Below are 24,796 nucleotides of genomic sequence, written 5' to 3'. Positions count from 1 at the left end.
GAAGAATATTAACTGCGGAAACTGCCGAGTACTTACCTACCAACAATCACCAACTCAATTGCATGGCTGAAAGGCTTTTGTTTTCAACACGTTTTTACATTTCTGCATAAAATATCTGTTTAGCTCTTAGATTTAAATATTTGTTGTTCATATAACTGCACTTGGATATCTACTCAATAGTCGCCAGATTTTGATAAAATTGTTACCTATATATTGTAATTATTAAAATATGACAAGGTTGTAAATATTATTTTGATATTCAATTTCTATAAGCTGTCTATCGGTTATGAGCATGATCATTCAGATAGACTAATAAATAAATTGCAATATAATCGTTTTTTCAAAAACGGTTTGAAACGAAACAATTTTATTTGCGGTTGCTGCCTTAATTGGAAACATAAAGTAAATCACGGAAATTTGCAGAGCAGAAATAAATTAGGAAACAAATGTTTTGCCGCGTTAAAAATCCATTTCACCATTTTCATTTCCGTGAAACGTACGAAAAAGGATGTAATCCAAATGTGTTAGTGCGCATTTTAAACAAAACACCCTGTGTAAGTGTATTTAACATGGAGGTGGAATATTCCGCAAATATTATATTACACATGGGTACATAATATTTATGTTTGTCGAAGCAATGTTTAATGCTACTATTAGGTACTTTACGATATCGCTGGTACAGTGTGTGCACTATCTACTACTTGCTCTATTTTGATAGAGATATGTAAGGTCGGAAAAATATATGTTTATGGAAAAAATATATAAGCTCACTTAATGAGTATTATAAATTGCTATTACATCAAAATACTTTTCCAAATATGATTCATATAATTTGTATATTCCTCCTTTGCGCCTACTGACGTAATAATTAGCATCAAGATAAATCGATAGGGTCGCTTGACTCACCCAGGTCTGCCAGTCATTCTGAATACTTAAATTTACGAAATCTTGTATCTCGATGACATTTCAGATTTGACTTTGATATACCCTTATATTGCACGATAAAGAATCAACATGTAACAGATGCACTGTCTAAAATCTCTTATGTAAATAACAAAGGAGATCATATCTATGTATTTATTTAACCAACAATAATAAAGCTTGTTTGCTTTACAATTACGAAATATAAGGAGTAATTAATTAGAATTATTTACATCGTTCTTCAAATAAAATTGTTTCCTTAAAATCACGCATAAGAAAGCTGTTGAATTTAGATAAATTTATTAATCGCGGTTTAATTAAGAGTTACAAATATTGTATTATCATGTTAGCTTAATTATTAAATGTGTTCTTAATATCATATTTTCATGTAAACCACTGATAGTAGATTATAAAAATTAATGCTAGGTGTGTAAATTGATCGAATTTGGCCGGAAGAGAGTAGATTAAGAAATGAATTGTCATTCATTAATCTACTCTCTCAATTGCAAATAATGCATTCGTATAAAATTTGCAATAGAGAATTGGGTTATACAAAATTCAGGTGTAGTGAATACTTAATAGATTCTTTTATCTTAGTTTATCAGAGAACTAAATATAAACTTGGTTTTAGCATCTGAATTTTAACTTAACAAAATACATACCACTAAATTAGTTCATTAAAGAAAAATAAGGTAGGTATAAGTAAGTAGTCGGCAGGTTTAAACGGGTAGGTAAAGAAGGTGTTTTTTTGCTACCTACTATCTTATTTATGTAGAAATTTATTACATCTACTATCAAACTATGTTAATTCTACTGATGGCTTAATTCAATTTTTTAGAAAAAACGAATAAAAAATAAAAGGTTCAAACATTTTTTTAGTTGCCATAGGAATATAAATGCATTGTACCTATGTATAATTTATAAGGCGAGTTTTTTTATGTTTATATTAATCGTTCGTCGTTCATGGACATTAGAGATTTAATGGCGTGAAATTATTTTATTTTTAAGTTTCAGCTATGCATTTAATATACAGATGAAACTGCAACTGAAACATTAAAACCCTGCTACAACGTCTGCGTTCATACAAAGGTCGTATTTATTTTTACAGTGGACACATTTCCGACAACATAAACTCCGTGGAAGTCGAAAGTGAACACTCTACATCCTGATGAACAATGGCGTTGATTTCATAAATAAAAAATAATACTCGGTGCAGAGCGTCTTCGCCTTAAATGCTCATGCGCTCGTCCTATGGCAGCATGACGCTGGCCGCGTGGTCGGTGACTTTTGTCATCATGTACGCTTATCTCGACGCTATTGCACTGATAATACGAGCGGTTTTGTCTCATTGGTTCCGCGGAGGGCGTGCGCGCACCCGCCTGCCGCTATAAAATCGTCAACACCAAAATTGTTTCTAACATTTTTACTCGTACGCTGAACGTGACGCTTCACGTAACGTTTGATCTAACAAACGTAACAATAGACACACCCGTGCAATAGTTTATATTAGTTTAACCGGTAAGTGTTATTTTATTTCTATTTTTATTATTTATTGTTAATATTTTATTTAATCTTCTTTATTTAGCACTTAATTTATTTTAATTAATAAGTTAGCCTTACCATATGAAAATATCCGTCTTATCAGTATTAAATGTAGAGATCATCGGTTAGGCCGGTATTTAGAGACACCTTAGATAAAGGGATTATCTTAATTGTTGTTTGCGATCCATTAGCGGCCGTATAATCTTTTACTAAGTAGTTTCTATTTTTGGAGAGCCGCCAGTTCTCACAGTGCACTTCTACCCTTTGAGGTCAATTGATGCAGTTTCTATATTTAGTTATCAACACATCTTCCTATCTTGGATAAGCTTTACCGACTTCACGTTGTTGTAAGCTCTTAACATTTACATGTGTGGTTTTAATTTAAAGGCCAAGGTTTCAATTATTTTCTGGTTTTCAGACAAAACAAATAAAAATGGCTTACCTTCAATCGATGCCCAAATCAGAAACAATCAGACTTCGTGAAAAGCATGTTGGGTAAGTGCAAATTCATTATTTTATATTTAAATCGCTATAAGTCCTGTGTTCTTCCGGCACCGGCAAATCACAGAAAATGGTCAATCAATTACATGCCAGCCATGTGACGCCAAATTACTTGGGTATATATATGTTTTGATCTAAGCATGGATTACTGATCCTTTTTGAAGAGAAAGAACTCTATTATGGTATTGACAATTTTGACGAAGTGTTGAGCTAAATAAATCACCCGAATATTTACAGCACTTAGCTTTGTACAATATAGAAATTATTTATTTTTCATAGAATTTTTTTAGATATATTCTACTGTGATGTCGTTGTTACAGCGCTGCTTGCCAACTATTTTTCCGTTCATCTCCCTTGAAAATTGTTCGGGGTGTCGCCCAGTACATGTATGACGAGACGGGCGAGAGATATCTGGACTGCATCAACAATGTTGCACACGGTTAGTTTTATTACACTCGATGTATCTACTCAGTACTCATAGTTCGGCTATCGTGGTTTTATGTACTCTATTTATCTTGGACTAAAGTTTTAAAGCGAGACGAATGCAAGTCACCCCAAGGGACCAATTTATTATCCGAGGTCCTTTTAGTTCTTGGTTTTCCAAACGCATTGTTCGTTGCATGTTGTGCAGACAAATCCTCAGATTGCATTGAAAATGCATAGGCTTTGCCCTCTGCTCCCATTTTTGTCGTACAAATCCGAAACGCAACAGGCCGGATTTTTTGCTCCCATTTGACCACTAACATCGATGCCCGATTTCCGTTACACGTTTTCCTAACAAATCTTTACACTGTTTAATTTTTTTTACAGTTGGTCATTGTCACCCTCATGTCGTTGAAGCTGGTAGGAATCAAATGTCGTTAATATCGACAAATAACCGCTACCTTCACGATGAGTTGGTGATACTGGCCGAACGGCTAGTAAAAACACTACCGGAACCACTCTCTGTGTGTTTCTTTGTCAACTCCGGCTCAGAGGCGAACGATCTCGCTCTCAGACTCGCCAGAATCCACACTAAGAAGGAGGATGTCATAACTTTAGACCAGTAAGTATTTTTATTATTCACCCCCCCGTTCTTATCCCGGGCCATTATGAGACTCACTCCATATGATATTGCAATTGTTGGCATTTGTACGGACTCTTGACTTTTGGTAAATTATTACTGGGTGAGACAGGAAAAGGGTCACTTTTGCTCTGATAAAAAAATACATTTATTTGTATACTTACCTCATATTTGGTGGTGTTAACTAGTAGATAAAGTACAGATGTAACACTTGTCCAGTAAGTACTGTTCCGCTGACGGTTGAATTTCGATCGGAAATTAACGGTCAAAACGCATTAATTGCTGACTGCATGCCGGTTTTACGCTAGCTGCCCAAACAGTCCGTGATTGAATTGACTACATCTAAACTGCTTTCAAACAGCACAAAATGTGGTATTTCGGTTATGAGCACTATGAAGTGGTAATTATGTCGTATATCGGATGAAAGTGACCCATAAATTCCCTGACTCTACAATCGACTGTTAATGCAAAAGTAACATTGCTGCAGTCAGGAGTCCAATTTATTCGCAACAAAGAGATTATACTATTGGCCAACAAGCGAGTGACGTAGATGTCTTGGTTCTTTTGTCCTTACTTCGCTCGTCGAAGTGTTACTAGGGTGCTTAGCGCCTGTTTGTTCCAGCGCATATCATGGCCATCTTACGTCTATGATTGATGTGTCTCCCTACAAATTTAACCTACCCGGAGGGCCAGAGAAGCCAGAGTGGGTACATGTGGTAAGTTAGAACATATTGACTGGGTTGCACAAGTTCCGTAGTACATTAGTTTATGGACACACATTATCTCTTCTCTTATCGCTAGGTATTTGGAGGCTTTTAATAATACTGATAGTTAGTTGGGGTGATAAAAATAATCTCTGCTAACTTATTGCATCATGATCGAACGTGATTAGTGTGACTACATAGTAATAACCAGATCGATCTTTGCCTAATGAAGGCATTTAATATAATTGATGAATACTTTTCCGTAGTAATTAAATGTTTCATGAACTAATAAATACTTCGGGTTGTTTGATTAGTAATAAAAGTTGACGAGGGATATTTCTTACTTATTTTTTATTACCTATCATTCGCGCACTTTTGTCAATTAAAATTCATTTGAGTATCATTTGAGTCGTCATAAAAATAAGTTATCGATTTTAGATGGTTGGATTATTCCTAATACTGTATTTGGTTATTCAGGCTCCAGTACCAGACGTATACAGAGGGAAATACGTATACCCCAACGACTCTCAGAATGAAGAGGAGTTAGGAAAACTGTACGCTGATGAAGTCGGCAGAATCTGCAAAGAGAGCAAGAATAAAAATGGCGGCGTATGTGCCTTCATTGCTGAAAGCCTTCAAAGTTGCGGTGGTCAAATCATCCCACCTGAAGGATACCTGAAACAAGTGTACCAGTAAGTCTGAACAAATTATTTATGCCACTCTTTCTTTATACCGTCGAGCAGCTTTATTTTTAACACGTGTCCGTGAAACACTGCAAGTCATTCCCGTTAGATCATATTAAGAAGGAGAGCATCTAAATTCTTGATTAGATGTTTATATTGTTGTGGACACAACTATCTATAAATATGTCGGATGTTGACACGGAAGCTACGGAAGTTTTTAATGTGTCAGTAAACATGACGATACACCTTGAGTTGTTGATATACTTACATATTGTTACGTAGAACAATAGTAGCAGCGTATTTGAATTAAATTTGGGTACTATAGGTACCGCCCGTCGTATTATTTTGCCTGCAGTCTATAATTATATCATTAGTAGATGAGATGTTATCAGTTGCGGCTAAAATTAATTCCGTTATTATTAGTCAATTGGCCTTGTACCCTATTTAGCTGGGGCATTCTAATAGATAGGAACATTTACACAATTGCTCTCTGATAATGTATGGAATATTACCAATAAGGCACTAATAGATACTTCTTTCATGTGATATTGCCATGTGAATAAATAAATATTTTATCATACTGAGTGCAAGCTGAGAATAATCAATCGTATTGTTATGGACATACTTATGTTCCTATAACACTTATGTTTGGATCGATTTATTTGCAAGCGTGAATGACTTTTGCACTGAACGATGGAGTCTGTAGCGTATAATGCGATATTCTTTTTAGTTGCTAGTTTATTCTGACGAGGTAAATGATTTGATCTAACCCTTAGACTTTGGTATAAAATACATATGTAGGTACTGGATATGCTTATAACCTTTAGTTACCTGTCATACTTTAAATAGACGATAGCTAACTTATTAGATTTACATACTTATCAATTATTAATGAAAATAATTTATTTATTTTTCTCTCCCTTCAGATATGTCCGCGAAGCTGACGGTGTATGCATAGCCGATGAAGTCCAAGTAGGATTCGGTCGTGTGGGCACCCACATGTGGGCGTTTGAGACCCAAGACGTTGTTCCAGACATCGTCACAATGGGCAAGCCGATGGGCAATGGGCACCCAGTCGCCGCTGTCATCACTACTCCGGAAATTGCCAAGAGCTTCGCTGATACTGGCGTGGAGTATTTTAATACGGTACTTAAATATTTTTATGATGTAATAAGTGTAATCGTTTATGTGACTTTCCATTGAAGCGATTAGCAACTATTTCGTAAGACTTGATAAGTCAGCCAGACAAGATAAGGATTGGAACTTTTTTAGGAGTATTTTTTACAACGATCAGACAACTCCCACAATAAATTAACGTCAGGGAGAATTTGTAAAATAAACAGAGAATTATTTGTGAAAATACATACTTGTAATTGTTTTTCGTGGGGATCGAACTCACGACTCTCGTGCGTGTTATGGCAGAAATCGAAAAATCTCGTGCACTTTTTCAATGCAGCATATGATTATGTGGCTTCTGTTTACACAATGCTAGTACAAGTACTTTAGAATCATTAAACCTTAAAAGAGCGTCTTTCTCTTATTTTTTTATAAAAAAATAAATTGCTTATCTCCGAGACTATCGGACAGTCACGGATCGCGTTAAGAACTTATTGTTATTGCAAGATGTCGTAATGAAAAACAACACGGTCGTGTTATTGACATTGTTATTAACGTTGTTCTAAACATAGGACGCGAGTGATAATTAAACTGTAAAATTCTATTTTTAATATTCGCCCGCTAAATGAAATGAACTGTTGGCAAAACAGACTGATAACATGTAGATGGGTACTTGCGTAAACATCGTGTTACTAAGATTGTGTTGATACGTCCTTGTTTTTCACCTTACAGCTCAGATTACTCATAATGAGAGTTGGGGTCAAGATGTAGCCAAATGTACCTAACATTTGGCTACATCTTGACCCCAACTGTTATATTATCGAGTATTTTTCCCCACAACGACAGATAGGTACTTACTTATTTATTTTATTCGTTATAAAGAAATTCTCGTTGCTGACTAATCATTTTATCTAATCTAAAAAAATGGTTAGGGGTATTTTGAGATAATTATAAGTTAAGGCATGATCATCATGACTATTGTATTATTAGTTACTCTGAAAACAATCTTACCAGACAAAATTATAGCAGTAATACTAAAGTTATATGTTATTTATTACAGTATGGTGGTAACCCAGTCTCCTGCGCGATTGCCAACGCAGTCCTCGACGTGATTGAAGAAGAGCGTTTGATGGAGCGAGCGAATCGCGTCGGCAACCATTTGCTGAACCGCTGTGAACAACTGAAACATAATCACAGTTTAGTAGGCGATGTTCGCGGTAGAGGACTGTTTGTGGGAGTCGAACTCGTGACTGATAGGGAGACGAGGACGCCGGCTACTGCGGAAGCGAAACATGTTGTTAATAGGTGAGTATTCTCAACTTTATTGAACAGAAATTCCTTCCGATAGCTCAAACTTACCAGTTTCAATACAATAGCGATATAAAATCCTTAACAGAAACTTTAAGACAATAATTGAAATAATGAACTACCTACTATCAAATACCTACTCCTTAATCAAATTCCCAATGGAAAACAATATTTTCCTAAATTTTACAGTAGTGGGATACAACGTAAGTTAGATATAAATGTTTCTGAATCAATATTTCGGCATTAGAAAATGTGCCTGGGAAAGATTTAAGACATTGCCTTTTTAGTAATTATCTAAATACTAACGGAATCATTTATTTTCCAGAATGAGAGAAGAGAAGATTTTAATAAGTCGTGACGGTCCGGACAGTAACGTGTTGAAGTTCAAGCCTCCTATGGTGTTCTCAACGCAGGACGCTGACCGCCTGGTCGACACCTTAGACAGAGTTCTTGCTGAGCTCAGCGGCACAAGGAGAACTGTTGCCAATCTTAAACTTGAGGTAGGAATATTTTTTTTTTATATTACAGTACTCACTATGGTTTAGTATTTTTATGTTGATCTGTCCAAGGTTCGATTTCTTGGTTGGGCAGTGTATATTAAATAGCCTGATTTTACACAGGCACGCCTCCTAGATGTAAGTAACGGTAATATAGATTGATAATCTGCACATAAACCCTTATACAGAGTGGACATTCTTCGATTTAGAAAGAAGCACAGCAGAAACTATTTAATTCAATTTCATCATCTAAAACCAATCAATCATCATCTGGCTTAGGTGACTGATATAATTTTGTTCTAATCAAATCAATTCTAATAAAATATTTTCTTCTTTACAGGTTCTAGTCACCCCCATTGACGAGGCGAAAACCGAGTCAGTTCTAAAAACTAACATCACACAGAGTATAAAAAGTTCATGATTATATTAATTTAAACTCCTAAGCAATAAGTATTATCGAATATTAAGATTGTAAATATAGATCTTTTTAATATAAGTTTATTATAATATAACTATGTTACTTAATACAAAGTAAAGAATAAGACCAACAAAATCAATGCAATAAATATTTTTAAGGAAATTGGTCAATAAAAATGATATTTTGTGCACAATTACTTTATTTAATTTCGTTGTCACACACACATACAAAATAAAAAACAAAAATAGCCAGCAAAACGCCTTAAGATTAAGAAAAAACCGAAAACATAGTATCAGAACATAAAAAAATAATACCGATGAAAATCTTTTTAGATCCTCCCTTCCAAGCATTTTAAACTTATATATTTATGTGTAGCTACTTTAAAACTAATTAAAAATGATTAACATCCTACAAGTTGTATCAAATATTTTGTAAATCACAAAGGTACACATACTAAAACATAGCTTTTGAATAATTGACACAATATTAATATTAATAAAATAATATGAAAATGAAATAAAAAAGGAAGAAAGTTGGTCAATTAAAACTAAGTTGTCTTTGTAGGCTTGGAATAATTAACATTCTTGTACAAAGTTTTATAATTATCCATTGTCACTATTTCATTTGGTTTGTAACAAGGAATCAAAAGATGAAGGACCTGCATCATCTGAAAATCGTAGGACTCGAAAGCATATTTACATTTTCTGTAACTGGCTGTGTGGCCTTCACCACAGTTGGCACATTTTGGTTCAACATGAAAAGGTTTCTCGCATTTCTTGGTTGAATGCTCTTCAGCACATTTTACACACCTTATCTGGCCATGACAGTAGCGTTGAGAATGTCCCCACCTTTGACAGCGATGACACTGACGCAACTTAATTTTTGGAGGCTCTAGTTCAACCGGTTGACCGAGCAGTTCAGTAAGCTTTAATATATTTTTACCTTTCTCATCATACGGAACCACTACAAGTACAAGCATAGTATTATCCTTCCTACTGTTCTTGGATTTGTTTTGCATCCTATGCACTCTTATCACAGGAATAGAAACAGATTTTAACTCCTCTTTAATAACATTCAAATCTGTGCTGTCCGGCATTGATCTAATGACCACTTTCATTTTTCTTTTGGAGGGATTTCCAAAAGTGTGGTATGGCAGTTGTTTCTTGTCCAGATACTTGGTCAAGTGTTGGTGGTCATTCAATGATTCACACATCACTCTTACACAGTTCCTGCCTTTACGTGGTTTGTAAAACTTGACTCCCAGTGTTATGATTTTTTTCACATGTTGTTCAAATTCTGTTGGATTGTGTACGAAAACAGGAGGAACTTTGTATCTAAGTTTGGGCCACTTGTCTAGTAGTGCAGGATCAAATTCTTCCTTCAGTACTGTTTTACCCGATGGTGTGTATTTCTGTTCTTGCTCTGTAGTGGCCGGTGAAGTCGAAATTTGGCACTGTTTTGATAATCCATTGGTTATATCCTCAACCTTCTTTTTCTGCTTTGATTTTTTTGGCATTTTTGCACTACCTAGAAATAATATAAATAGCAGTTACCTAATTTATCAATTTCTACCCACATTTTTTTTTTAAATAATTATGCAGAAATAAATTTTGCAAACAGTATTTAACACTTTAAATAAAGATAATATATTTTTGAGATAAATTTAAAATTAATAGGATTAGTAAGTACCTTATTATTTACTTAAGTATGCAATAAGTATTCATATAAGATTCTTAAATGATTTTTTATGAAGTTTATATTAAAGTACAATCAGTAGTAATTTATAGTTATAGTTTATACCTACTTACTTTCTATCGCAGACGCTGAAATAATAAAAAAGACGGAAGAAAAGTTCTAACTCTCAAAAGTAAATTCAAGTTCACTTAAGACACTCCGCGCGAAGTTTTGAATAACATTCGAAAACAAAACATTGACATTTATGTGACGAGTATGACAAATGTAATGTCAACCGCGTCCATAGGGTTACCATACAGAAAACTTTTTTAAAGGCTGTTCAATATCAGGACTCTGAACTTACTTTAGATTCTGTAGTGCGTACCTGCGTACCTATAATAGTAATTTAAGTACGCGGTAGCGTGTCGAGACAAATTTTGTTTTTACCGAAAAGAATGTTTCAACTCGGATTGAAACGGATACGCAATTACAATTAACGGCGATTTTGTAAACCCATCCATTGATATATTTTAAGTGGTTTTACTTTTCTAAAAGATAAATCTGATATAGGATTATAAAACGGAAGATGTTTTGTGGGTTTCCTTCATATAGGTACCTGCCAAAGTAATATCACAAAAAAGCTTTAGGTATTTTTAATCATTAAAATTGTTTTAAGTAGGTAGATGGGTGACCTTCATGTAAACTTTGCTGAAAGCCGCTGTCGTCTTTAATAAAACCGAAGGCTTTTATATAAATAAATTATGTTCATGGATAAATAGCGGCGTGTATTGTGTGTAATAAGCATTTCCAATGTGTAGGGAAATACGCACATATTTTTCCTTGTGTCAAACGTTCATTTCCGACAATAGAGAGCTTGTGAATGCCAAATCTAAAATTCTTCTGTACACGAATCAAACGCATATTTATTTTACAAGCGAACAAAAACATAAATCACAAAATCTTCCGCTCCAAATAATGTCAATGCTGTGTGTAGTCTACCCGACAAAGAAATCAGGCCTTTCGAACTGTCTTTATCATTGAGCCATCTATTGAGCAAACCGACTTTACTGGAGCTATAAAAAAATATACAATAACTTTCGACACAGTACAGTCCTCGGTATAAGTTTTTCGCTTACGGCATAGTATAATGCTCGTTCTGATTTTTATAGACATGTAGTTTCATACTTTATGGTAGAGCGCAAGTAGCATCTTGTTATAAGATTAAAGTACTTTCTCTACGTCTTGATATAATTATATTTCTTCAATATTGATAAAACTTAATTAAACTTAATTAATAGAGAAAGGAAGCATTATCATGTTTGGAACGAATAGTTGCTTATCCCATTTAATTACCTATTTACTAACAATCTTTTGCCAGGTATAAAACCATGACGATTTCGCACGTGCGCTAGTAAATAATTCGCGAAGCCCTTTTGTAAGGATTGCCGATCCAATTTTTTATTGTGTTTCTAAGAATAAAAATAAATTGTGTTATCAGTACCGATATTATACAAAGAGCCCATTGCCTATTCTTTATGTTGGTCCAATATTTTTTATGTTACATCCAAGAGTAAGACGCAGCCGGCCTCAGCACGTGCGCAAACTTGCCACCGACCGTTACATCAATCTTGTCTACCTTTGTATGTTTTGTGCAAGCTTTTCTTGTACGGATCCTTTAAAATTCCATTCTTAAAGTCCCCTTGCTTTTGAATAAAAAATGTTTGCGCTCGTTGTGGCGGTTACGATGTTACGTGATTGGGAGGCCGGGTACCTTCTGTAGACAATGAAGGCATTCAACGTCTGGACAATGCGAGGAGGATACCGTGCTGCAGCGATTAGCTGGATTTATTTAACGGTTCTGATCTCAAGGATGACCTCGCAGATACCGCGGCGTAAGGACTCTCCGTTTATTTTAACGGACGAAGGGTTGGGGTGATTATGGAGCGAAGTTTTTGTGTCTGTGTGACGGTTTTTTAACTGTCATGGTAACTCTTAAGTTAAAAGATGAGCCGTTATGCCCATGTTAAAAATGATTTATAATGTTTTGCAAGCCAAATTATAGCGAATATTATTCAGTCTAATAATTAAAATACTATTAGGCTTATATTAACTAATTAACAAAATAATTCAGGGTATTCTTCTAATTATGTACCTAATCAGATTTATTTGATACGAGATTCTACACGTGTCTCCGTAATATTCGTAGTTATATTATAAAGTGATAGGGGAGCAATTATGTCGGAAAACGATTAACGTAAGTGGTTTGGCACGCGCCCCGCCCGCATGTGACGTGCGATGGCACATGTCGTGTTGTGACGTCACAACGCCTATCTCGCGAGTTCCGACTACCCACACTTCCTAAAATCAAAGCTGTGTAGTCTGTGTACTACATGAAACATGACGCCTGAAACCTAACATGACGGGTTACACAGCTTTAGGTAATAACAGATACCTGATATTTAGTAGTTTGCTAACTTTAAATTTCCAACAACTTGGCTATTTATAACAACTTTCAGTAAACAGGACCCTTTGTAATTGAGATATAATTTCCTTCACACTATACCTTTCGAAGAAACTTCCTTGTAGATGCCGTGAATTTGACACACTCGACTTGCTTTGAGTTTGCAACTAATTTTAGTTTCTCATTGTTGATTGTTCTTGTTGGTTCGATTTTGTAGCTAAGCATTAATTGATAACAATTTGTTTTTTCGGATAAAATTAAGTTAAAAGTACCTAGTTAGTTAAATTAGGTCAGGACAGACGCAGACTAGTATACTTTTGTAATATTAGTGGGTATAAAGGTCTTTTAGGCAAGGGGAACGAAAAATCACAACTTTATCAACCGGATCAATATTATGTGATTATAAAAAGCGTGTGAATCGGCGGTACTTTGATGTCGGTGACACTAGCTGTGCTGTGGGTATGCGGGCGGCACGCGCCGAGAATACTTCGCTTTGACATTTCATTAATGTTTCACACTGTGAATATTGTTGCATTATTATAAAAGTTGCAGTACCACGGCTTAATAGGTCCTTAATTGAGCTATACCTACCTATTTTTATTTCTTAGAATGTTTGTCATAAAATAATCGATTTAATAAAAAAAATTCAATGGGACGTTAACTTTTTAAACTTTTAATAATGACTTACGGATTATTTCTATGTATATAAGTTACAAAATTTTAATGTAATCAAATATTAGTATATTTTTTATACATAAAAAAGTTAGAAGGTCACCACAGGTTTAGTATATAACTCTTTAGAGCATAAGGATGCAAACAATGTTGTTGAACAACGTTAATAATTAGTAAAACTGTTTTCAAAATCTACTTACTCATTAACTGATGATTCTTAACGACGAGATTAACTTTATAGCGCTCATTAATATATTTTGTACGACACTTTTTTTTTGTATCTACCTGAACGTCTAATGACAAAGGCATCCGTGCTGTGGATGTCCCGATGTTTTTGCGTGGGACCTTGTTTATAAAGCACTTTTAAATTATTGCATTCGATCACCTACAGTTCAATATTTGGAAGTATCATGTATAATCATTATTGATTGTGATATAATGATAGTAGAAATCCAAGTGAGGCACGCGCTTTACTCATATCATGGAGTCCAGACAGCTGAATAAACTATTGATTGTTTAGTTGAGGTCCCTAAAATAACCATTAGTATTTTTCCATTCTGAACATTATGTTTAAAACCGATTGTTGGCAACATAATGGAATACGCCTCTTTATTCCATTCCAATATTATTTTCCATTAAATCCTGTCCTTCAATAAAAATCTGTTCCTATGATTGACTCTCAGTTTGTAAGTAATGATACCATCAATATCTAATTCAAGTAGCCAAGCATTCGTCACACTTAGGACGAGGGACTGCTATGACGTGGGTATCAGAAGGATTGTCAATCATCCTGCAGAAATTGTCCGGAAAGTAGTTGCAGCGAAGGACCGGATGACAGACACCTCGACCGTTCCCGACTGACATATTGCTCTAAACGTCCGCCACGATCCCCAACATTTATATTCCGGTCCCGAACTCCCGATCCCAGATAATGCTTTTACAATAACGATCTCGAGATGACGACGAATTCGATTTCAATACTGAACACCATCGAGACATCTATTTATTATGATAATTCACGTTAGAATTTCTTGTGTTCGAATTTAAAATAGGTGTAGAATAGTTTGTGAAATGTCTTATCGACTTTGAATACAATGGGATATTAATTATGTAACGTTGAACTTAGTGATCTGTTTATCGATGGAAAATGATAATAAGGAGCCGTAGTTCTTAGATACTGAACCAAAATAGCGGAAACTATTTGAATAACACCACTGTGAAAGGGTTTAAAATTCAAGGTGAACAGTGTGAACACAAACCTGTTATACTACGGCATTGTAATGTTAGGGTGCAAGAATGGTTTTTGCTTTAAATGCAGCGCCGAAATCGTGCAATTTTGTTCGAGTCGTTGCCAGCTGGTTGAATAAAAAGCGAATTGTAGATACACCTTGCGCCTTCGCTCGCTTTCCCACGATATCAGTAGCAACTCCTTCGTTATGGGACCGGGACCGACCATCTGTAAAGTAGATTTTAAAGTACGAGAGAAACTAATGAAAACATTCAGCTGCACTTTGGCTTTGTCGCTGCAGATTTATGTTTTAATTGTGCCGTGCGGAATGAAACTAAAATTAGAATAAATTTTATTATAATAATTGCAAGTGCTTTATGCAAGTAAAATTAAAGTTGTATTTGCGCATTAAAGGCTAAAGTTTGCACTGCATATAATGTACACTAATGAGATAATTTATGTAGGGTTTTGTTTTGGTGTTAAATTGTTAACAATTTTCCGTGTTGTAGCCGCTGTTTGCTTTAATTTTGGACATTTTATTTTACGGTAGTTTGTAATACATTTTAATGCCGCAATGTCGAGTTAAATAACAGTTGCTTTAATATTTATAGTTTGTTGTCAGAATCAAAATCATTTATTGATTTAGGTCAAATTTTAATGAAGACACTAATAATAGTCGTTACAATAACTGAATCTACCACTTGCTTGGAAAGGGGGTAGAGCGTTATGAGAAGAAAACTTATGGCCACTCTTTTATGATACAATATTTGATCATGCGAGGAGCTGCCACAATCAGTGATCTATACAGATGGAGTTTAGCTTTTGAGATTGCTATTTAGCTATATAACGTGCAGTGCCTATAAGAAATTATAAGCAAATAAATACTCTGAAACGTATAGCATATTTTTTGCAGTATTATTGGCACATTTCAGGTTTTTATTGATTTTTTAATTATGAAAAGATATTTTAACACTTTTAATAAATTCGCCTTAACAAATTCAAAGCTTATTCCCCGACATTTTACATTTATATAAAAAAACCAGCTTGTGAGCAAAATAAAACTAAGTTTTCATGAAGCACAAGCACCGGAAATAATTTTTAGGGTCATAAAGTGGAATGCTCGCTAGAGAGCTTTTTGTTCATACGAAAATGTGTTATAAATATGTATTTCTATTACATATGCTCCGGGAAATTCCCCTTGTTATATATCACATGTCCTTATATTTTGTATCAAATAGTTTAACAACGGTGTCTCTGTATAATATCGGGACCAGGGGATATATCAGACGGATAGTACGTCTCAATATGCAATAAAATCGGAGAACGTATGTGACCTCAGATCCGAGAGGATTTCTCGAGAGCACACCTGAACTAGATTACTGTATCCGCGCTATAAAAAACCTACGTTCAATCGGGCGCCCAGAATAAGGGCGAATTTGAAAAGGACCCCCGGGTTATTCCGCTCGGTGGTATTTCAAACGGAGGATACATCTACAGTTTTTTGATTCACATAAACAGCTTCCCATGTGTACCAGTTTTGTAAAGAAATACAGATGACATTGGGATTTGTATTACCGTAACCGGTAATACGTACTTGCGACGTATTTTGTATAGAGTCTGGAATCATCCATCCATCACGGAGCGAGGTCATTTCATTATGTTTGAGATATTTTTATTAAACAATATAATTATGTACAAAAAAGAGGACATAATTTGAGGTACAAAATTTTATGAAACAAAACAACAGTATTTTGGCAGGATAGAATTTTGAAACAGTAAGCAATATCGTCGTATCTGGTCCACGTTACATTTAGTTAGTACCTCAAACATTTTATGTAAGTTTTAGATAACATTTTATAAACAATCAGCGTAAAGTGAAAACAATACTGAAATAGTAATAACTAAGTATACTTCTTCTAGTATTCTTTTGTTTCTATTGCAGGCTCAGTTAACATATTTTGTAAGACTAAGTAGCTACTTGCTACACATAACTAATACAAGGGTTGAAACACGTCCATCTTTCGCAGGATTGATTTAATATAGCTACACCGTCCCTGTGGATAGCTGAGGTCAGATGCTAGTTATTTCGTGGGAGCACTGATATTATTTCGACGTATTTGTTTCACTACAATTCTTTCCGATCAGAAATAAAAAAAGTAGAGGAAGGATTTACCGGATTACTCTCTATTATGATGCCTCAAGTAGTCCAAAATATAGTCGGATATAAAAAATATAATCGTGCTTCGACAAAATTTCATATTACTGCGGAATATACTCCATCAAAGGATTAACTAAATTATGAAACTATTCGGAAGGCACTTCCGTGGTATTAACAGTTGTGCGGGAGTTAACAAATCTAAATACGCCACACTTAGCCCGAAGGTATTTACGCACGAATAAAACAAACGCATTTCGGCGTATTGTTTTTATTTCCGGGCACAAGCGTCACTAGTCCGGGTGTAAAACAAAACACCTCGTAATATAGAAGAATGTGAACGGCGTGTGATGTCGTGTAATAATGGTATACGTGTATTTAGTCGTTTGCATGTGACGGCATCGCGTAATAAAGTTGGCCCGGCCTCGTTCTGGGCGCTTAATATTAAAAGCTTAAAGCTCACCTCACATCCTTGCCTATACGCTACATAGGTACGTCCTTTGCAATCTTTCCGTTGTTGCCACGACCTGAATCCGCTTTTGTCCCGCATGAAAAGAACCGGGGCCAGAAAGCGAGTGTGTGCGTAAATAATTGAGAAGAGGCGCTCCCGCCTTGTGCGAACAAGTATTAACAAAACTCATTGGAAAGTGCGCCTCGCTACTTGCACGTGTTCGCCTCAGCACATAATGTTATGTATAGAATCTCAAATCAAGGAAACTTCACATTGTTCCAGATTTCCTCCCGCGTGCGAAACTTTCCTCGTATAAAACTGTCATTCACTTTGCTAGTGATGAATGTTATAAGAACAATTTAAAATAACATGAAAAAATATTCACATCATCAATAAATTGCGCGTTATCCCTGCCATATAGCGGGATCTACTTTAGGAAGGAATTTCGCGTGAAGCGGGTTATGATAATCGGCTGCCGCCATTTCCGAACTTCCCGTGTCCCCGTCTTAGATAAATCCTACCAATCTCTTACACAAAATGTCTAAGATTTACGATCATGAAATATAATATTACATGACGGTGGGTATGTGGAGCAGATTCGCTTTTAAACCATGGGATAACGTGCATCTAATTTGACGTGCTCATGAGAATTAATCTTCAATTTGTTTAGTATGTTTAGGTTAACCTTATGAATAAATATAAAACTCACACATATTTCCACACCGCGTAATTAGTGGCCCAGCGTTTTGTTAGGTATGTCAGATAGATATTTAGTTTGAACACTATCAGCATGTTTGCGGTATTTAACGTTTCTTTGACTGTAATAGCGCATTATCAGTAAAGCGTCGGCGGCAGTCAAGTCCCTGGTGACGGTTTACCACTTTTTTGAAACCTAATCTCTTTGCTCCAAAATTTTGCTCAAATATAGCAATTTGTTTTTTGCAAAAAGGATGCAGATAAAAGTTACAGTTTCATATTTGTCACCTGCTGCAAAACTATTTATATCACTTTGTCTTAGAATCTTTTCCCAACAGTAAAACTTTTCAACACGACGAAAATTTAAAGTAGTTGAATTTAGGTGCCAGCTATAAAATTTGTGAGCGTTATATTTCATAATTCTTTAGTTTATTGGTTGTGCCGTTTTATTTATACGAGCTTTATGTAAGATTCATGCATTTTGTATTCGTGACTCTTTGTGTTAGTTTTGGTCTCGTTTCTTTTTCTGGTATTCTGTGTGTTGATTTATTTTTCTCCCTAATAACGCTAGGTTCGTTAGTTCTTTCTTTGAAGGCAAGTTTCATACGTTTTCTTTGTCTGCAATATTTTTGTTGTACATAGATAATCCGTGAGCTAAGCCCGTAGGTACAATTATAAGTGGACGGTGTTATTATGTCATTAGTACTAAAGCTTCTTAATTGCTAGTAATAGCTCCTTAAGGTTTAAAAACATTAATTATAGTATTAGACAAATGTCAGTAATTAAGTTAAGTGAACATAAGCACGTGTAAGTTGTACATTAAGTTTTAATGAGGACGATTGTAATTAAAACTTTGGATTTGGAATGACACATCTTTTGCTAATTATGTTTTACGAAATTGGTTAGTGTGTAAAAAAAGATGACTAAAATCTAAATTTTTACGTATTTTAAAATAATTGCTTGCATATAATTCATTTTAAAATTATCGCTTGGATTACAATAATTGCTTTATTTGATTAAACAAACAATTAAGCTTATATTATTATAATCAAATTCGATGAAACAGCGTCTAGATGCTTGAGTCTAAATTAAGGGTTTCCCGTAACTCAGTCCAATAATGTAGTTTACTATTACGTCTTTAGCCTATAATAGAATATTATTATCTAATAATGGTAGAGCCATCAAGCTAAACAATAATACTCGATTAATTGTACCTAGAATATTCGTAATAATTAATAGTAATTAGTTCTGGAACTAATGTTAACGTATTTAATATTAATAACTGCTGAGAATAGATTATGCTGGATTATTATAAGGAGTTTACGGATTAATAAATATCTAATATACATCAGTACTTAATTTATGTTTGAGTATGTTTGCAAAAAGCCGTGACTTTAAAAAAAAACCCTTATAATTTTTTATTCACAAATATGTATGTTATTTTAAAAAGGCTTTGGTAACCAAAACTTAATGACTCTGAATGTTTTCTGTAACGAGTGACAAGAGATGATCATTTGGCATGAGTGTTTTAATTATGTATTAGAAGTTAGAACTTATTTATTAATTTCATTTGTTTTCGTGTCCTAACCATATGTCGTAATCCTTGCTGCCAGTACTTATCTGTCTTATAATGTATCCTTGCAAATCCAAAACATACCCATACAAAAATAACTGGAAAGTAAGGCGCAACTAAAAGTATATTTACCGGACGAATCAGAACATAAAAGAGGGGTAAACAAGAGGAATAATAAATGCACGAAGGTATTACAAATTGAGAGAGTTGGCTCTGATTGTCTTTGTATTGCACGTGCATTTCCCGAGGGTCGGCCGTCCCGTCCGAAACTCCGTAGCACCGAATGTAGGGGCTTCAAGTAACTAGTGTACTGGACTCTCACATGCGCATATATACTTAAAACATATGCAACTCGGACAAAGCACATTCCTTTTGTTATTGCTTTATTCACAAGCTAACGTAAGAAGATTTTTGATTCCAAAGATTGTTTTGTTGATTTAGAACCGGATTTTTGTGAATCGGAAGCGTTTTTGACTTGTTTTGGTTTACTACTAAGTTAAAGTTACATTGATAGTGTAGGTGAATGATGACGTATTTTGGATTCGAGTGTTTTATTTAGGTGATGTAACATTGAGGTAATATTTCGTCACGGTTGTGAAACAATTGTCAGTACACGTGTAGATACATGCGCAGTACGCACATTATTCTAGAAATTATAGTTTGATGTTACGTAGCAAAAAGTTTGACAAAATAATTGAGTACTCGAACACAAATAAAATCTATACTAATATTATAAAGATGAAGGGTTTGTTTGTTTGAACGCCCTAATCTCAGGAACTACTGGTCCGATTTGAAAAAATCTTTCAGTGTTTGATAGCCCATTTATCTAGGAAGGCTATAGGCTATTTATCATCACGCTACGACCAACAGGAGCAGAGCACCAGGAAAATATGTTACAAATATGGGGTAATTTTTGACCCATTCTCTCTTATGTCACGCAAGCCAAGTTGCTCGGGTCAGCTAGTAAAAATATATAAGTCTTCTTTAGTCTACTGTATAAATTGTTAATTCATCTTGTCGTCGTTACAGGTAGGCTTTAAAACTTTTTTATAATAGACTCGTGCCTACGTAATATCAAATTAAAACTTAAATAAGCTCTATTATCGTTAACGACAGCTTTAATGCGGTGAATGGGGCCCTCGGTGTACATTACAGAAAATTAGATATTACATCACTTTAAACAACATAAAACGTGGAAACTTGAATATGGAAACATTCGGTAAACATTTGAAGTACCGATGTGAAACACTTGGAAAATAATTCCCTATGGAAACATTGCAAATAGACGGTGCACAAACCGACTGCATAGCCGCATTGCGATTGGTTTAGCTCCACGAGTCCACACAACAGTAGGCACCACTTACTTCTCTTATAGGAGGCATGAGATTACCACATAACCTGAAGAAGAAGCTTAGTAAATTACAAATTAATTTCTTTAATTCTTTAGTTATAGTTTAAGTTTCAGGCACTAACTTATTTTTAGCAGAGTACACTATTAGAACTGTGTCTATCAATGGAATTGTTTTACTTTCTTTTTTAAACCAAGTTAATAAGACATTGATATCACGATCACATTTTTGTCACGAAATTTTGCAGGACTAACTTTAAGGCAAAATTTTGCAGGCAACTTTTAGTGTACTAATAGTAGAGTACTGTGTCTATCAATGAAACTATTTTCGTCTTGTTGCTATGAGTAATAGCTTCATATTTTTTAGCAGTTATATGCAGATTAAATGCATCCACATTATTATGCATTAATAACTGAATAAACATGACAATCTGATAACACAAGAATTTTTGTGATCATGATTACACACTATAATTGTTTTCTGTTTTATGCATCGTCAGAATGACATAAACATATTTAAAGTAAAAATATAAAAAATGGCATAACATATCATGTTTTCTTGTAAAGGTTTTCTTGGAAACGTTGTCATCGTGAATGGAAATAAAATATTGCACAACCTGAATTAGAGGTATATTTGAACAGGAAATAACTTGGACGCCAGTAACAATGACGGTTTTTTTAATTGACTCCCAACAGCCCCGATTTGCGTAGCTTTATAAAAAGCTTACCCAATGTTTTTATTTCATTTGATTTCCAGGAAAAGTACTTACGTTTATAAATATTTATAGTTCACTGTTGTGTACGAAGCGTGTGTTCGTAAATTGAATATTGGATTTAAAACAAAATTGGTTGATAAGTAAAGTTCTTATTTTCAAGAAATATTTGTATAAATCGCATCTATACTAACATCATCTGTTATTCGTGAGATGATTTGTTAACATTATTTTTGGACTCTGTATATTTGGCCTAAATTTAAAGGTTTTTTAGGATCATTTATATTACACTGTCCGATCCGGGTGGACAAACATGGCAACAAGGTAGAGCATACCGTAGGATGGTAGAGACAAGTAGTCGATTTCGTAATAACGACGGCGACGTACGTATAACTCTCTCTTTTAAAAATTTTGGTGACGATAAATTTCTTAATTAGAAAGGAAAGGCATAGAACCAACCCAGAGAATACTACAATGTTAATATATTATAATATTTGTACTACAATCGGTGTAAAGGATATTTCGGTTTGTAACCGCTTGGTATTACGTTTGTATTTGTGCAAGCGTGAGAAAACAGACGTTGCGGGTGCAAGGCATGCACCTGGTCGCTTCCGATACACTGATATCGATTTGTATCCACCTATCCGCTTTAATAGATATGAAATGAATCGCATCCGACCTAAGGAACGCTGCCTTGTTTGGACGGAAGCCGCTCAGTGAAAGCTTATTCCATTGCAGAACTGGGTTAAGGTTTTAGTGTTTAGAACTCGAGCTGATGAATTTTGATACATACATACTTGTACGTCACTTCTTACCCTTGAGTATTGATAAACCTATCTTGATTTGTACCTTTGTTGTTGATAAAGAGATTTCTAATGTTATTTATTAGTTTAAAGCAAATAAAATCAATTTAATTAGGTACCTCTCCTATTTCCGATTGATACCGTTTTCATTTAATACAACATGGAACGTTATAATAAAATACAATTACAATCAAATTAAGAAAATATTGTTTATTCTATCGACTGTGAAATCACAATTCATGGTTCAATGAGTGCAATACTACCTACTAATATTATAAACGTGAAAATTTGTGAGGACGGAAGTAGGGGTGTCAGTTACTCTTTTATGTATAAGTGTTACACAGATTGTGATGAATAGTGATAGTACGAGTAGATATTTAATACAACGATCCATGTGGAACACTGCTAATATAGTAGGAGTAGATATTGTGTGTCAACTAGTAGACGCTAAGTAAGCTGAGCTAAGTTTTCAAAACATTTTTGTACATAGATACAGTTACCTATAGTGTAAGTCAAGTCCAACACTGCACCTAAGTAAGACGTATTCATAAACCTGAACAAATGGAAAGTCAAAGAATCATTGCATTACCACCCTCTTTACGTTAATAAAATAAAGGCCTCATTATATTAAGCAAAGCACGTTCTCCGGTATCGCTGAAAAGATCTTTTGTTCGCCAGCAAAACACTTGGGGCGAGTCAATCGCGCAACGAGGCCCGTTAAGCTTTGTTAGAGTCCGCAAATTAATGCCTAACAAGTACTGAGTCGTACGGAGTGTAAAGTTTCACCTCCTTGTTTACAAGCACTCACATTTTTGTAGGCTTTCACTCAAGCCCTACGTCATTATTTCGCATTTTGTTTGGAATTAGAGAGGAAGTCGTACACTGCAATCATTGCCAACTCAATATACCTTGCTTATGTTAGGTTCATGAATGGTATGTGCTAAGTTTAATTTTAGAGGCTTTACTGATTTTGAAAGGGGGTGTGGCGTAAGTATGCATGTTAGTGAGCATATTTTAGATTACAAACTTCTCGAAAATTGGTACTTGTCCTTATGAATCTGTTACAAATCTGATCCATCTTTTCGCTTAAACGCACTCATCTCTGATAAACTCTGCATAATTTTTTTATAAAATTTCAGCTACAATGAACTTACTTTTCTTACTTAGGTATTTCGTTTGCTTTGTTTCTCCAAGAATATTTTATAAAACTAGCTTCGTACTTTGCGCGGTTCAATATTGATAGAATATTTAGGTGGCACGGTTCGCGATCTATCGAGATTTAAGCAGAATTTCCAAAGCCGGTGTTCTGTAACATTAGCTTTAAACACATTATGTAGAGACCTGAACTTTGTCGATTAGCTCTGAATATTGCAAGTGCGCTGCCTGCATCAACAGCCTGCATTATATGTATGGTAATTACTGTTACCTTAATTAGTATTAGGGAAATACCTAATAACGGCGAATTCCGTTGCGATAAACGTTAGCAACATTTACATAACAAAAGCTTGTACCGTGTGAAAGTAAGAACCAACCCTCTTACAATATTCACATGATTATCGTGTACAATAATTCAAATTCAGTTACGATTACGTAGTTCCCACCGGGTGAGATTTCTCCCCTTACATACAGGTAACAGATAGAAGGTAAGACGTTCGAGGGGTCGAAATCAATGCGGACAAAGAATAGGGAGCCATTGTGTGCGCTTACGCAAGGAGTCCACGTGCGCGCGCGCTCCCACGGTCACTCGGGAAGGGATTTCGGGAACCGTATATAAGGGTGCGGCTTTTACAAAATGAATCACTTCAAAATTGCAAGCGCTACAGTGCACTACTCCGGGGGACGGCGCTGTTCCGCCCCCGGAGGTTTCTCGCTAACAGTTTACTGTGAAAGTTAACAAGTATTTATAATTAAAAGTTACCAGCAAGTGTTTTTACTTAATGTAACACTTCAAAAACTGTGAACAATGACGAACAACTTCAAAATTGAACATCAAACGAGATCTATAGTTACTATAGGTAAGTGAAAAACCAATATCTTTTAATTCTATTTCCGCTATTTCCAGTGTTTATTCACCTCAATCCTTGTCTTCTTGTTTTGTGTTAACAATCTCAATGCTAATTAATACCAGTGTTGTTCATTTCACTTTACTTTCATTGTTCCAATGAGATTCTTCGAGTAAGAATACTACAAGTACTAATTTATATTTTATTTTTTACAGAATCCGATCTGATGTACAACGAAGGAAGACGAAGCGAAACGAAATTATTAA

General features: G+C 34.9%; 1 protein-coding gene across 1 annotated transcript; it reads left to right on the top strand.

Moving 5' to 3' along the window:
* Nucleotides 1-2,280: 2,280 nt before the first annotated feature.
* LOC142973705 (alanine--glyoxylate aminotransferase 2-like) lies at nucleotides 2,281-8,902 on the top strand. The gene is made up of 10 exons (XM_076115665.1): nucleotides 2,281-2,439; nucleotides 2,882-2,958; nucleotides 3,285-3,403; nucleotides 3,775-4,009; nucleotides 4,650-4,743; nucleotides 5,209-5,423; nucleotides 6,341-6,560; nucleotides 7,591-7,835; nucleotides 8,164-8,338; nucleotides 8,676-8,902. Exons 2-10 carry the CDS (start codon nucleotides 2,897-2,899, stop codon nucleotides 8,754-8,756), a joined length of 1,446 nt encoding a protein of 481 aa, XP_075971780.1. The 5' UTR covers nucleotides 2,281-2,439; nucleotides 2,882-2,896; the 3' UTR covers nucleotides 8,757-8,902.
* Nucleotides 8,903-24,796: the final 15,894 nt, after the last annotated feature.

The sequence above is a fragment of the Anticarsia gemmatalis genome, chromosome 6 (genome assembly GCF_050436995.1).
Source record: "Anticarsia gemmatalis isolate Benzon Research Colony breed Stoneville strain chromosome 6, ilAntGemm2 primary, whole genome shotgun sequence".
Lineage (NCBI taxonomy): Eukaryota > Metazoa > Arthropoda > Insecta > Lepidoptera > Erebidae > Anticarsia > Anticarsia gemmatalis.
Note: the sequence above shows the minus strand (reverse complement) of the source record. Positions and strands in the feature narration are given on the sequence as shown.